Genomic DNA, 12925 nt, shown 5'->3' with positions numbered 1-12925 from the left:
TTTTAACGTTTATTTATTTTTGAGACAGAGAGAGACAGAGCATGAACGGGGGAGGGGCAGAGAGAGAGGGAGACACAGAATCGGAAGCAGGCTCCAGGCTCTGAGCCATCAGCCCAGAGCCGGACGCGGGCTCGAACTCACGGACCGCGAGATCGTGACCTGAGCTGAAGTCGGACGCTTAACTGACTGAGCCACCCTGGTGCCCCTGTGCATGGTTTTTAAAAGCATTTCTCTAGTGACTAATGATTTTGACCAGCTTTCATGTGCTTATTTGCCACCCATCCATTCATCCTTTTTTTTTTTTTTTTAACGTTTATTTATTACTGAAAGACAGAGTCAAAGCATGAGCAGGGGAGGGGCAGAGGGAGAGGGAGACACAGAGTCCGAAGCAGGCTCCAGGCTCTGAGCTGTCAGCACAGAGCCCAACGCGGGGCTCGCACTCACGGACTGTGAGATCATGACCTGAACCGAAGTCGGACGCTTAACCAACTGAGCCACCCAGGTGCCCCCATTCATCTTCTTTAGTGAAGATTTGGTTTAGTGCAAATCTCTGCCCATTTGGGGGGTTTCTTTGTTTAAAGCTGAGACTCAAGAGTTTGTGTACAGCCTATAACCATCTTACCAAATAAGTGATTTGCAAATATCTTCCCCAAGTATGTGGCTTCACTTTTTATTTTTCAAGTGTCTTCAGCAAAGTAAAAGTGACCAACTGTATTCGGATATACATACATACACACCTCTCCAGGGTGGAGGCATTGTCAATTTCTCCTTGAAGTTTTGACAACTTCTGATATGTTAACCTGATGAATTGAACTTTCATATCTTTATATCATGATCCTTCTCTACCCAGTAGTGGTTTTTGCCTAAAAGTCGAGAGCTAACCATCTACATAGAAATATAGCCCTGTATATTATAACGGTTGTAAATATGTCAACTTTGTATCTATATATATGTATATTGTATATGTATATATGTATATATGTATATAAATATACACATATTTATATATATATAAACAATTTAAATTGTAGTTTCAAACAGGGAAGGAGCTGTTACATTTGAGCACTTTGCCAGGTATTTAAAGGCTTTGAATTCCCTCCTACCACTCAAACCTTTGTGAAACATTTTCCACATGTTACTAGAAATGATACCTAGTCAAATTCCAACAGATAGCAATAGACAACTCTGAATTAAATGTTGATAAATGGGATCCCAGAATTGTCACATTCAATAATTCAAGCCATACATCCTGCTGAAAGTAACTAAACAGACTGAGCAAAGGAAATAAAACTCTTGAATGCATCGAACACTTAAGAGGATATTTAGAAAGCCACAGGCTCCAGTGAGAAGAGGATTAGAGTTCAGAGAGGTGAACCATAGCCTCTAGAAGACTTACGCAACACTACCCACCACGTCCACCTAATGGATATCTGCACAACACCCCACTCAGCAACAGCAGAATATACACCATTATCTAACACGTGTGGACCATGAGTAGACCACGTACAAGGCCACAAAAAATGTCTCAAAACATTTAAAAGAATTGAAATAATGCAAAGCATGGGTTTTTTTTTTTGACCACAATAAAATTAAATTAGAAAAATCAACAACAGGGGCGCCTGGGTGGCGCAGTTGGCTAAGCGTCCGACTTCAGCCAGGTCACGATCTCGCGGTCCGTGAGTTCGAGCCCCGCGTCAGGCTCTGGGCTGATGGCTCGGAGCCTGGAGCCTGTTTCCGATTCTGTGTCTCCCTCTCTCTCTGCCCCTCCCCCGTTCATGCTCTGTCTCTCTCTGTCCCAAAAATAAAATAAAAAACGTTGAAAAAAAAATTTAAAAAAAAATAAAAAAAAAAAGAAAAATCAACAACAGAAGAAAAAATTGGGAGCTACCCAAATATATGGAAAATTTAAAAAAAAAACACTTTTAAATTAACCCATGAGCCAAAGAAGAAATTATAGATGAAATGAGAAATATTCAGGTGAACCGAATGCAAATGAAAATACAACATATCAGCTAATTTATGGAATGCAGCTAAAACAAACAGCACATGAGGGAAAACGTAAAGGCCTGTATTCTAGAAAACAAGGAGGATCTCAAGTCAATAACCTAAGCTTTCCTGTTGAGAAACAGGAGGGAGAGAACTGCTTCCGGGTTACTGGATGACCTTGAGCTCTCAGGAGCGAGGCAGTGGTTCTCTGGGGCCTGTGGGGCCTGTGTGATGCCCACAGAGGTGGAGCTCTGTTCCTCCTAAACTCAGTGGTCAGACGTGCGCATGTCTCAGCATTTCTATGCGACTGACCCACCTGTAACCCACAGCCACCATTCCAGTTCCAAGGCTGCATCTTTCCTCTGGACTGGTGACAGGATTTGTCAGTGTTTGCTCCTGGGCCTGCTTCTAGCTGCTGATTTGAATCCTTGCTCTGTGACAGACGACTCCCCAGATGCAGCCCTCAGTCTCTGCAGTCACTGGGGCCTTGGGCAAGTTGTCACTGACTGGGTGCATGGGATGCATTGCAGGAAGCAGAAGAATGAAAGAAGTTATTTTGTGTAACCACTAACTCAAAGTTGACAGAGCTACATTATCATTGGGAGGGAAGTATCAAGACAGCCATTAATGCTAGAAATAACATCTGTCAATTCCTAAAGAGAAAGTAAAATGTTACCAAGAAGAAATTCAATTAGAAATTTGTATGCTTCCATTGATGTGGCCTCAAAATGGTAAAATGGCTTATTTAAAAAAAATTTTTTTTAATGTTAATTTTTGAGAGAGTGAGCATGAGTGGGGAAGGGTAGAGAGCGAGAGGGAGACACAGAATCTGAAGCAGGCTCTAGGCTCCCAGATGTCAACACAGAGCCTGACGCGGGGCTCAAACCCACAAACCATGAGATCATGACCTGAGCTGAAGTCAGATGCTTAACTGACTGAACTACCCAGGTGCTCCTGGCATATTTATTTAATTTTTAATGTTTATTTTTGATAGGGAGAGAGACAGAGCATGAGCTGTGGAAGGGTAGAAAGAGAGAAACACAGAATCTGAAGCAGGCTCCAGGCTCCAAGCTGTCAGCACAGAGCCCAATGTGGGGCTCGAACTCATGAGCTGAGAGATCATGACCTGAGCTGAAGTCGGACGCTTAACCGACTGAGCCACCCAACCACCCCTGGCTTATTTTTTTAAAGAAGGATAAAAATTGATTAAGCTGCAAGGAGAAATAGAAAAAGCCACAACTGGTGGGAGGTATTAAAACAACTTTCCATCACAACAATAGAACAAGAAGACAACACAATGGAGAGAAAATATTTGAACAACAAATTAACAAATTTGACCTAATGGACATAGATGGGATACTATATCCAACAACCTCCAGTTACAAATTCTTTTCAAGTACATGTATAATGCTTAGAAAAACCACATCATGAGTCATAAAATAAGCTTCAAAAAATTTCAAAGGGCTGAAATCTTTCAGAAAATATTTTCTGACTACCATAAAAGAGCTAAAAATCTGTAACAGTCCATAACTAGAGTAGCCCCTAATGTTTGGAAATTAAGCAGCAGGATTTAAAATAACTCTTAGGTCAAAGAAGGAGTCACAATGGAAGTTAGAAAATATTTGGGATAGAATGATAATAAATGTATGAAATATTAAAACTTGTGGGGGTATAGCTAATGCTGTGCTTACAGGGAAATTTACAGCCATAAATAGGTAGAATTTAAAAAAAGAAAGGCTGAAAGTCAGTGATCTAAGCTAGAAGATCTAAACTAGATATAAACTAGAAGAACTTTAGAAGATCTAAACTAGAAGAACCTTAGTTGAACCAAGGTACTAGTCGTTTTGGTTCACTGAGGCGGTGTATTTGTGTGTCTTTTACGTGTATTTGAGGTTAGTCCCTGGGGGACCCCTCAAAGAGAACAATGTGGAAGTCTCATTCTGAAAGGCAAACACTTCCTGGCATCTGTCTGTCCAGTCTCCACCTGCCACGAGTGGATGTAAAAGCTTCTATGTAGCAGCGTGGAGGGTGCAAGAAAGGCCCCTCCAACACATATGCATGATTGGGGGTGGGCATATGAATGTTTGGGTATAAAGCTGTGGGAGTATGGCATAGGAGCATCTAAACTCAGTGCAGTGAAGAAACAGTGTGGGGTCATGAAGTTCAGAGAGACTGGCCACATGGCCTCTAAATGGGGGACAACTATGTTCCCCTGGGCTAAGGATGCGCTCAGTAGGGCATCAGCCATGAGTATGACCATGCGTGCCTGCTCTGTGCCTGGGGGTCAGGGACTTACATGGTGTGTAGAGGAGAGAGTGGTGGCCAATACCTGTAATGTCACCTTGCTCCTCCTAACCATTTATCAACATTCTTCAGAAAGCACAGACCATCCTTGCCTACCATTCCCTCTATAACCTAGGCCTGTCTGAAATGACTTCGCCTGGTCACCCAGTTACGGAAACACCTTTGCAAATACCTAGTTTCAGCCAGTTCTGCTCCCCCAACTCTGCTTTGCCCCCTCTCCTAATACACACACTCACACCCATCCCATGTCCCTCTCCCCCCATTGTAAAGGACTAACTGCACTGTAATAATGGAGTCAAAACAGGTTACAATGAAGAACAAGATGAGAAATCCTGTGTACTCCAAAGCCACCTCCAACCTCAGCGCAAACTGGTAAGATTGGCCCCTCTCCCCAGCACTGCCCACACGACCTGTCTGCCTCCTCTGTGGCTGGGGGCGTTAAGAGAAATCTCTTCCTTCCTTCAACTCCCTCCTCCCGACACCTGATAGTATCCAAGGGCCAGCCAGAATGGGCTTGTCTTTAAAAGTGGAATATTGATTGGGGGGGGGGCGGTTACCACATTTAGCAAATGATCACATAGGACTCCCAGATAAATTTGAACTTCAGAGAAACCACAAATAATTTTTCAAGTGTGTCCCAATTTTATACTAAAATGTGATTTGTTTCTCTGAAATTCGAATGTAACTCAGCATCTAGTGTTGTTTCTGGAAACCCTAATTATAGGAGAGAAGGGGTCAGAATCAGGGAGGAGGAGGAGTCAGGAGATTTTTCATCTTCTCCTGGAACCAAAGGTTTGCTTGGAAGCAACCCGCTAAGTGGTGTCTCCTGGACAGCCAACTCCCTGGGGATCTGGGAGCAGAGACCTGTCCTTCTGGGGGCCCCTTGCCAGGCACAGGGTCCCAACTTGAGCAGCTGGCCTAGCCAGTAGGTTCGGGGCCTCCTGGTGGCCCCATCCCCCCCTTGTGAGGGCAGCGCATCCCTCCCCCCACCCAAGTGTAGGCTGAAGACATGGGTAGTGTAGTCAAGGTAACAAACAAACGCAGGCATGGTGTGCAAAATACACAGACATTTCGATTTTAATAAGTTATAAAATCAAGAAGCCAAATTTTTCTATACAGAAAACAAATACGTTGATTGCTGTGATGGATAAGATAAAATGCTGTGATTTGAGTTCAGCACCATGATGATTTTTCGTGCGGCGGCTGCCTGGCTACATAGTCATCATGCTTCACCTGATAGAGACTGCTGCTGAGCACCATGTATAGACTCCAAACAAACAACCTTAAAATACAAACAAAAGGCTTATACAGGAAATTCCATGGGTTTTCCAAAAGGAGTAGATCAGAGAGCCAAGTCCCCAAACCCCAGCATGTTGTCTCCCCACAAACGTAGTTTTCTGGAGCCGCAGTCAGAGGGGACCTCTGAGTTCTCAGCGTGCTGTTCCAGAACGTCAGCTAGGAAATCTTCTTGGCCTGCAGGCTGTGGGAGCCCCCCGACATGGATGCCGGCTCTGAAAGGTCATGGGACTGTGGCTAAGCTGGCTCTCCGACTGGTCCCAAGCTCAGTGGAGATGAGTTTCTCGAAGTCTGGTAAACCCTGTGTTCCTTAGACAGAGAGACCCCTGAGGACTGTCTAGTTCTAGAGAGCCCTGTGGGTATATGGCCCCAGGTACTGAGTATGACACATGGGGTGGTGGCCATGCCGGCCTACAGTTCCCAGGGGGCATGTCCCTCCTTCCAGAAGAAGACAGGTACCCTGGGGGTGTCCCACCTGGGGCCTCTCTCCAAAGGCTTCCAGTCCCCGAGACATGCAGCCCTGCTTTGTTGGGATCTGGGAATGGACTGTTCCCATCCTGAGGCCCCCAGGCTGGGTAAACTGAGAGATACTCTCTGGTGAGGGTCAGTCACCCTGAATTTCCTCTGCATCCCAGGACAGACCCAAGCAAGAGCTACCCAGTCCTTCAGCCTGTGAATAATAGCACCAGCTGCCAGGGGTCAACCAGTGAGAGAAAGCTGAGACACCCCTTTCCTGATTATAGAGAGACAGGATTGCAAAAATACGTTACACCACATCTGTCAAAGAGGTGATACCGTGAGAGATCTCCAAGAATGTTTTCTCCAGTTTGCTTCTTAGAAGCCAGCAAGCTCCTCTGAGACACCAGCACATGCAGGAGTATGTGTGGGACAAGATGGCAGAGAGGAGGGAGGCGGCTGGCACAGGCGGGGGTTGGGGAGGCTAGTTACCGCCCAGTCGGAAGGTAGGCATCATCCCAGATATCGCTCTCACTGGTTCCTACACCCTCACTTTGGCCCTAGATCACACACAGACACACACCCGCACGCATGCACAGAATCAAACATACCTAGCACCTCAGACTCAGTATAAAGTAGCCATCATGGTATTCTCCTGAACCTCAGTGTTCTCATCCATAAAATGGGGAACGAAACAGAAAAGAGCTCTCTAAAATCTATGACTGGTGAGAATATAAAGGCTCTAGAACCTTCCTAGACACAAAAAGCTTCAGAATCATGTGTCAGGCTTGGCCCAGCTAAGCAGCTGAAGTGCCCCCTGGGTCTCGTAATTTGGGGAAGTTTAAGCAAGCCACATGTTCACAAAATACCAATGCAGGGAGAGGTAAAAATTAGTCGCCATCCTCCCATCCACCTTCCCCCTCCTTTCCTGCTTCTCTCCATTCACATCTTGCTCACAAAGCACCATTATGCCGAAAAGAGAAGTTGTCAAAGCTTAGGAGCAGCACAAGATAAAGCAGGCTCTCCCCTCTCCCCACCCCCCACCCCATGCTTCTCATGGGAGGCCAAATCTTACAGTTCACTGCTAGAACTGCCAAGGAATGGAGCAGGGCGAGACAGGGCAAGGCCACCCCACCCCCCACCCCCCCCCCCCGCCCCATCCCTGCAGGCAATAGAAGCTGGCCTTCGTCTTTAGGAGCAAACCTGAGCAGGCAGAGCACCATCTCAGAACCCAGAGCACAGCCACTCCCCTTCTCTCCCCTCTGGGAAAGTCGCTGGACTATCCAGCAGAGCGCATGCCCCCCTCATTCTTCCAACGCACTTGGGGAGGGAGAGCCTCCCCTGGGGAGCCCCGGGGCCAAGGCCAGGCTGGCCAAGAGGCAGCACGCAGGCCGGGTGGGCCAATAGGAAAGAGGCCTGGGAGAGCCAGAGAGTGCACCCTGCGGTCTTCTCCTCCTGTAGGAAAGGCAGCCCACTGTTCAGATCAAGTCCAGTTAGTTACAGGATTCTCCGTACCTTCTGGGGAAGAAGTAGACAGCTTCACAGCTCAGGGTGGGCTGAGTCAAACACAGTGCCTGAGCGCCAGTCGGGCCAGATGGCTTTCCTTCCTTAAGTCGTTACTTCGAGAGACTGCATCTGGCCGAGCCTGGAGACCAGAGGCTGCAGACTGGTGGCTCTAGACCCTAAAAGACCTTCCAGAACCCCCCCGCCCCCCGGAAATATTTTGGGTTGAACTTTTAGGATTGAGGATTTCGCATGCAAATCTAGACTTCTACTGAAAGCACCCTATCTGGCCCCAGGAGCCTGCGGTCACAGAGGCAGCAGTGGCTGGAACCCAAAAGCAGCACTAGTGGGGTGCGGCTCTCAGGTTGGTCACAGTCCCCCATGGGCTGCCACACTCATCCTCAACACCTGCCTGGCCCTTGACGTCACGGACTTTCAAGTTCACGGCCTCCACTTCATTGTGCTCATCTCAGTGACTGGTCAATTAGTAAACAAATCACTGTTTCTCCTAATAAGAGTTCCCCATGGGGCTTGTGCCTCGGTCTGGGGATTGGTAGGAAATGTTCCTGCAGAACATTTCTCCAGAATGTTCTCCAGAAGGGCTGTCACCACCAAGGACAGGAAGATTCCCAATCACTGCTCAGAAACTTGGGGCACGTGTTTCCTCTCCCCACTCCACACCCAACCCCAGGACAGGACTTAGAACATTCCAGAGCTGGGACACAAACACATGCGTGAACCTAGCTGCCCCGCGCTCACAACCACATGTATAGATGTTTATGTCATTCTCCTCTTTGTTTTCTTAAAACCTGTTGGAATCAGACATTTTCACTTCCTCTCCACGATCTGCCATCCCATGGAATATAATCTATAAGCAAGAAAAAAAATGCTATTGATGCTATCTTTCCATTTTATTAGAACTTCCCGAGCATCTCTTTCTTCCTCATCTCATCGATAAGCTCTTGGATTCTCTGGTTTCTGGTCTTTTCATACGGGCTCGGTCGTCGAGGGATCAGGTTGGGCGGCTGGCCTTCCTCATCCAGGCCGTTGATTTTGTAGGGCACGTCGACTGCGTTGGTGTCTGGGTGATCCTCAGTGCCGTTGGCGCTGGAAGTGTTGAGGGGCACCTGCAAGGGCGTGCCCGGCGGAGGCCGCACCTCCATGACGAGGGTGGGCACTGGGAGGGTGGGCACGAGGTCTTCAATGTCGTTGTTCTTCCCAGGTGGCAGCTCCGCCCTGTCATCCACATCGGTGAGGTTGTCGTGCAGGTTACAGGATCTGCAGCACAGCCTGTTGTAGCCTGGGATGGAGCAATAGCGCGACAAGACTTCCATCCTACAGAACATTGACTTGTCGCCTTGGCAGCGGGCCTCTGAAAGAGAAAAGCGGGAAGCACATAACCAAAGGACAGGATAAGGTGGGGGGGCCTCGTTCCCCCCAGGGGAAGCAGGAGGAGGCGTTTGAAAGAGCCCAGAGACAGCACAGAGGCAAGCGAGCTCACGCGGAAAGTGCGTGTGGTCCTGATGTCAGCAGCGCTGCAGCAGAGCGCGGCCACACAAGCTGTGAGCAGTGCTCCCTGCCTCCAGGCAGGCCCCTGGGGTTTTCTGTATCTCTCGGAGTCCCAGACAGAAATGAGGCCTGGGGAATGATTCCTGTGAAAGAATGGGACTGCGTCAGATTCATCTCTGACATCCCACTGGTAACCCCAATGAGATCCTGTGGCGGAGTTCGGCCCTGCAGTCATCTTTAGGCCGTTAACTATGACAAAATTGAACCTGAGGGGACCGATTTCTGAAACCCGATAGAACAAATCCAAGAGACTTGGCGGCAGCCTCACCACATTTCCTGCACAATATGTTCCCATCCTCACCCAAACCTGTCTGGGCTTTCTTCCCCTTGCCTTGACTTACCCACCAGCCTCATGTCCCTTCACTGCTGCCTCCACCGCACAGCCCCGCCACCCTGGGCTCCTGGCCATCCCCCAACAGACTGCTCCAAAACCCGGTCCCTTCACACAGGCTCGTCCTCCCGCCCGGTGTGTCCTTTCCTTTCCTTTCCTTCCTGCCCAAGAAGCCGGCCACCGCGGTCTAGCCTCTATAGAGGGCAGTGTCTCTCCCTGCACAGCTGTTTTCTTCCTGGCTGGGCTCCAACTGTCTGCAGCTGTATCACAGTTGACCCTTGAACTACGTGGGGGTTAGGGGTGCCACCCCACCCCCACCCACACAGTTGGAAATCCACATACAACATCTGACTGGCCCCAAACTTAACTACTAGCCGTCTACTTTGCCCAGGAGCCTTCCCGACCACACAAACAGCAGGGTGGACACAGATTTTGTATGATATATGTAGTATATACTGTATCCTCATAATAAAGTAAGCCAGAGAAGAGAAAATGTTATTAAGGAAATCGTAAGGCAGAGAAACACACATTTAGGGTGCTGTGCTGTATTTATCAAAAAAAAATCCCATGTGTAAGTGGCCTGGTGAAGTTCAAACCCGTGTGGTTCAAGGTCAGCTGTTGTTCTAACCACACAACCCCTCCTACCCTTGTTCTTGCTCTTACTCTCTCTCCCTGTCTTCTTCCCAAATTCCTTCCCCTCCTCCCTCTCCCTCACCACCTCACTCCACAGAATTTGAGAGGATTTGCAGGAATTCATTCAACATGAGAGAATAAGTCATTATGACAACATAACAGGGAATAGCAGATCGGTGTAAATTCCTGATCCCTGGCCTCACTGGGCCCACCTGCCTACTTGTGTCTCTCTGTTCAGCCACCCTCTGAGCCCCCCGCCCCCCAAGCCCCGCAGTGAGCATCTCAAACCTTTCCCTCACAACCTCTGCCGCATTCCTCTTTTTTTCTCCCTCTCCCTCCTTGACCTTGTCTCCTAGAAAGGAAGTGGGGAGGAAAGAGGGAAGGACAAAGGGAAGGAAGAGGCAGCCATGGGTAGAAACCACATCTGATGCAGTTACTCTGTGCACCAACACGGGGCACTGTCTACACCCACGTCTGTGACTCTGCTAGCCCACAGAAACTTCTCACAGTAACAGATAAGCAGGTCCTCTTCCATTCAGGAGGTTCTGATGGTGCCCGCTGCCTGCCCATTGCTCCAGCCTATAATTTCCCCTTCCAGGCTGGTGACCCACCTGACCGGACACCAACCCCAAATTCCTGGAGCTTCAGACTCTCGGATAGGACTGCCTATAGGACAGTCCCCTAACCCCTGTGGTCCCAAATGTGCCTGAGACTCCACATGCCCAGTGCAACCCAGGGCCTTGGCTGGCACCACCTGTCTCAGAGAATGGCCTTTCCAGGGCATAAGCCGAACCCCAGGCACACCCCGTCTGTTCACTCCCAAGTCTGTTGGTATTTCCTCCTAGACACTCTCAGGTGTGTCCATTTCCCCTCTCTCCCACCTCCATCAGTCAAGCTGCTTTGCCTCTTGTCTGCACTGTGGTAAGAGCCTCCTTTCTGCTGACCTATCTCAATTCTTTCTCCTTTTTGTTCACTATCCTGCTCTTGTCAGAATGCTGTTTTTCAACTGAAGGTGTGACCATGTCACTGTCCTGATTGAAACCCTTGCATTGCCCCTCATTGATTTTAGGGTGAGGACCTGTCTCCTTCACCTCTCCAGCTTCACTCAGGCCTTGGACCCCCTACGTTATACTGGGCTCCTCCTCGCCACAGGGCCTTTGCACATACTGTGGCCACCCCCTCTGTCTTCCTTCAGTTGCTCTCCTCTCCTCCTCTAGGCTCAGCTGAAACACATCTCCGGGCAAGAATCACCTGCCCTCCCTTGGGAAGTTCTCTCCCTCCCAACACTCTATCCCAGTTGGCAAGTTCACATTTAGTTGTCAGATAAGGTGTCTGTCACCTGTTTTCATTATCCAGTAAGTTCCACAGGGCAGAGCCCCAAGCTATATTTAGATGCCTCTCTAGCCCCAGAGCCTAGACCAGTGAATCAGACAATGCAGAAATATATCAATGTGAAAAAAGACACACGTGAATAACAGAGGAAGTCCAAAACAGGGAAATTATGGATTTTAAAATAGTAACATGATAGGCATGAAGAACACAGAGAGGCACATACCACGAGAGGTGGACCCAACTTTGACTCTAACCTTCTGAGTGGCCCAAATCAGGAGGAAATGTGCCAGACTGCGTGATGCACAAGGTGAAAGAGGTAAACACAGATCAGCTGTTCAGGAAGAGCTTTGGCCTTCCCAACCTAGAGAGCCAGAAGCAGGCTCAAGATGTGGAGGGGGAAAGGCAAGTGGCCTCGTGCTAAGGGCCGATTCCAGAAATCACATGAGAAGATCCTGGGACGCTCAGATAAAATCTTACAGATGACCAGTGTATGAGACAGAGGAAATTGGAGTGGTCCTATTTGAAGCTCGGGGGTGCTTGGAGCCCCACCTGGCCCCTTCCCCACCCCCTGACCCTTCTCCCCTTTCTGGCAGCCACCAGGTGTAAAAACCACTGATCACAGCCCTCCAGAGACACAACGAGACTTCTGACAAGGCAGGGGGTGGTGTCCTCCCACCCCTGGCTTTGACTGTCCAACCCGGCTGGACATGGTGGGGGCAGGGGCCTCGACAAACACAGAGCCAGGCCTGGTGATGCTGCCGGGAGTGGGGCCACCCTGGCCCCACAGCAGCACCCTCCCCTGTCACCTGTGCCGCCTTCTTCACATAAATGACTTAAGCCTCCCTCTCACTTCTCTCCCCCCAGGCTGAGATCCTGGGAAACCAGCATCCCCTCTGTAGAGGGCAGGGGTCAGCCAGCTACTCCCATGGCCCAAGTGGGTGCCTCCACCTGGTTTTGTACATAAGGTTTAACCATTACTGTCTGGCCCTTCAGAGAAAAGTTTGCCGACCTGTGGTCGGGAGCTCAGCAGCCTCCCAGTGCCCGAGTCAGAGCCTCACACAGAAAGCACTGAACAAATGTCCCTGAGTGAATGGACGATTTGGAACTAACAGGCAGGTGACAGCTGGGGGGCCAAGGGTCCCCGTCTCCAGGGCGCCTCTCTTCACCTGCCCTACAGGTTGGACTTCTATGTCTATTTTCCTCTGCATGGTAGCTGCATTGCTTTAAGTTTTTAAAAATGAAGATAATGAATGAATAAAGAGTTAAGAAAGCCACAGGCCAGGAGTTTGGCTATGCTAATATTACCCTAGAAACTTTTTCAAAATAATCATTCCCAATTTTTTTTGAAGTTTATTCATTTTGAGAGAGACAGTACACACACAAGTGGGGAAGGGTCAGAGAAAGAGGGAGAGAGAGAATCCCAAGTGGGCTTCATGCTGTCAGTGCACAGCCCGACACAGGGTTCAAACCCATGATCTCATGACCTGAGCTGAAATCAAGAGTCGGATGCTTAAC

General features: G+C 48.9%; 1 protein-coding gene across 1 annotated transcript in view; it reads right to left on the bottom strand.

The window, feature by feature from the left end:
• Window positions 1-7228: 7228 nt before the first annotated feature.
• The window catches only part of ADAMTS2 (ADAM metallopeptidase with thrombospondin type 1 motif 2), a 153841-nt gene continuing 148144 nt past the window's right edge, over window positions 7229-12925 (bottom strand). The window contains exon 20 of the mRNA XM_042999277.1: window positions 7229-8917. Coding sequence (XP_042855211.1) covers window positions 8460-8917 — 458 coding nt within the window. The 3' untranslated portion in view covers window positions 7229-8459. The remainder of the gene's footprint in view (window positions 8918-12925) is intronic.

Source organism: Panthera tigris, chromosome A1, assembly GCF_018350195.1.
Source record: "Panthera tigris isolate Pti1 chromosome A1, P.tigris_Pti1_mat1.1, whole genome shotgun sequence".
Lineage (NCBI taxonomy): Eukaryota > Metazoa > Chordata > Mammalia > Carnivora > Felidae > Panthera > Panthera tigris.
Note: the sequence above shows the minus strand (reverse complement) of the source record. Positions and strands in the feature narration are given on the sequence as shown.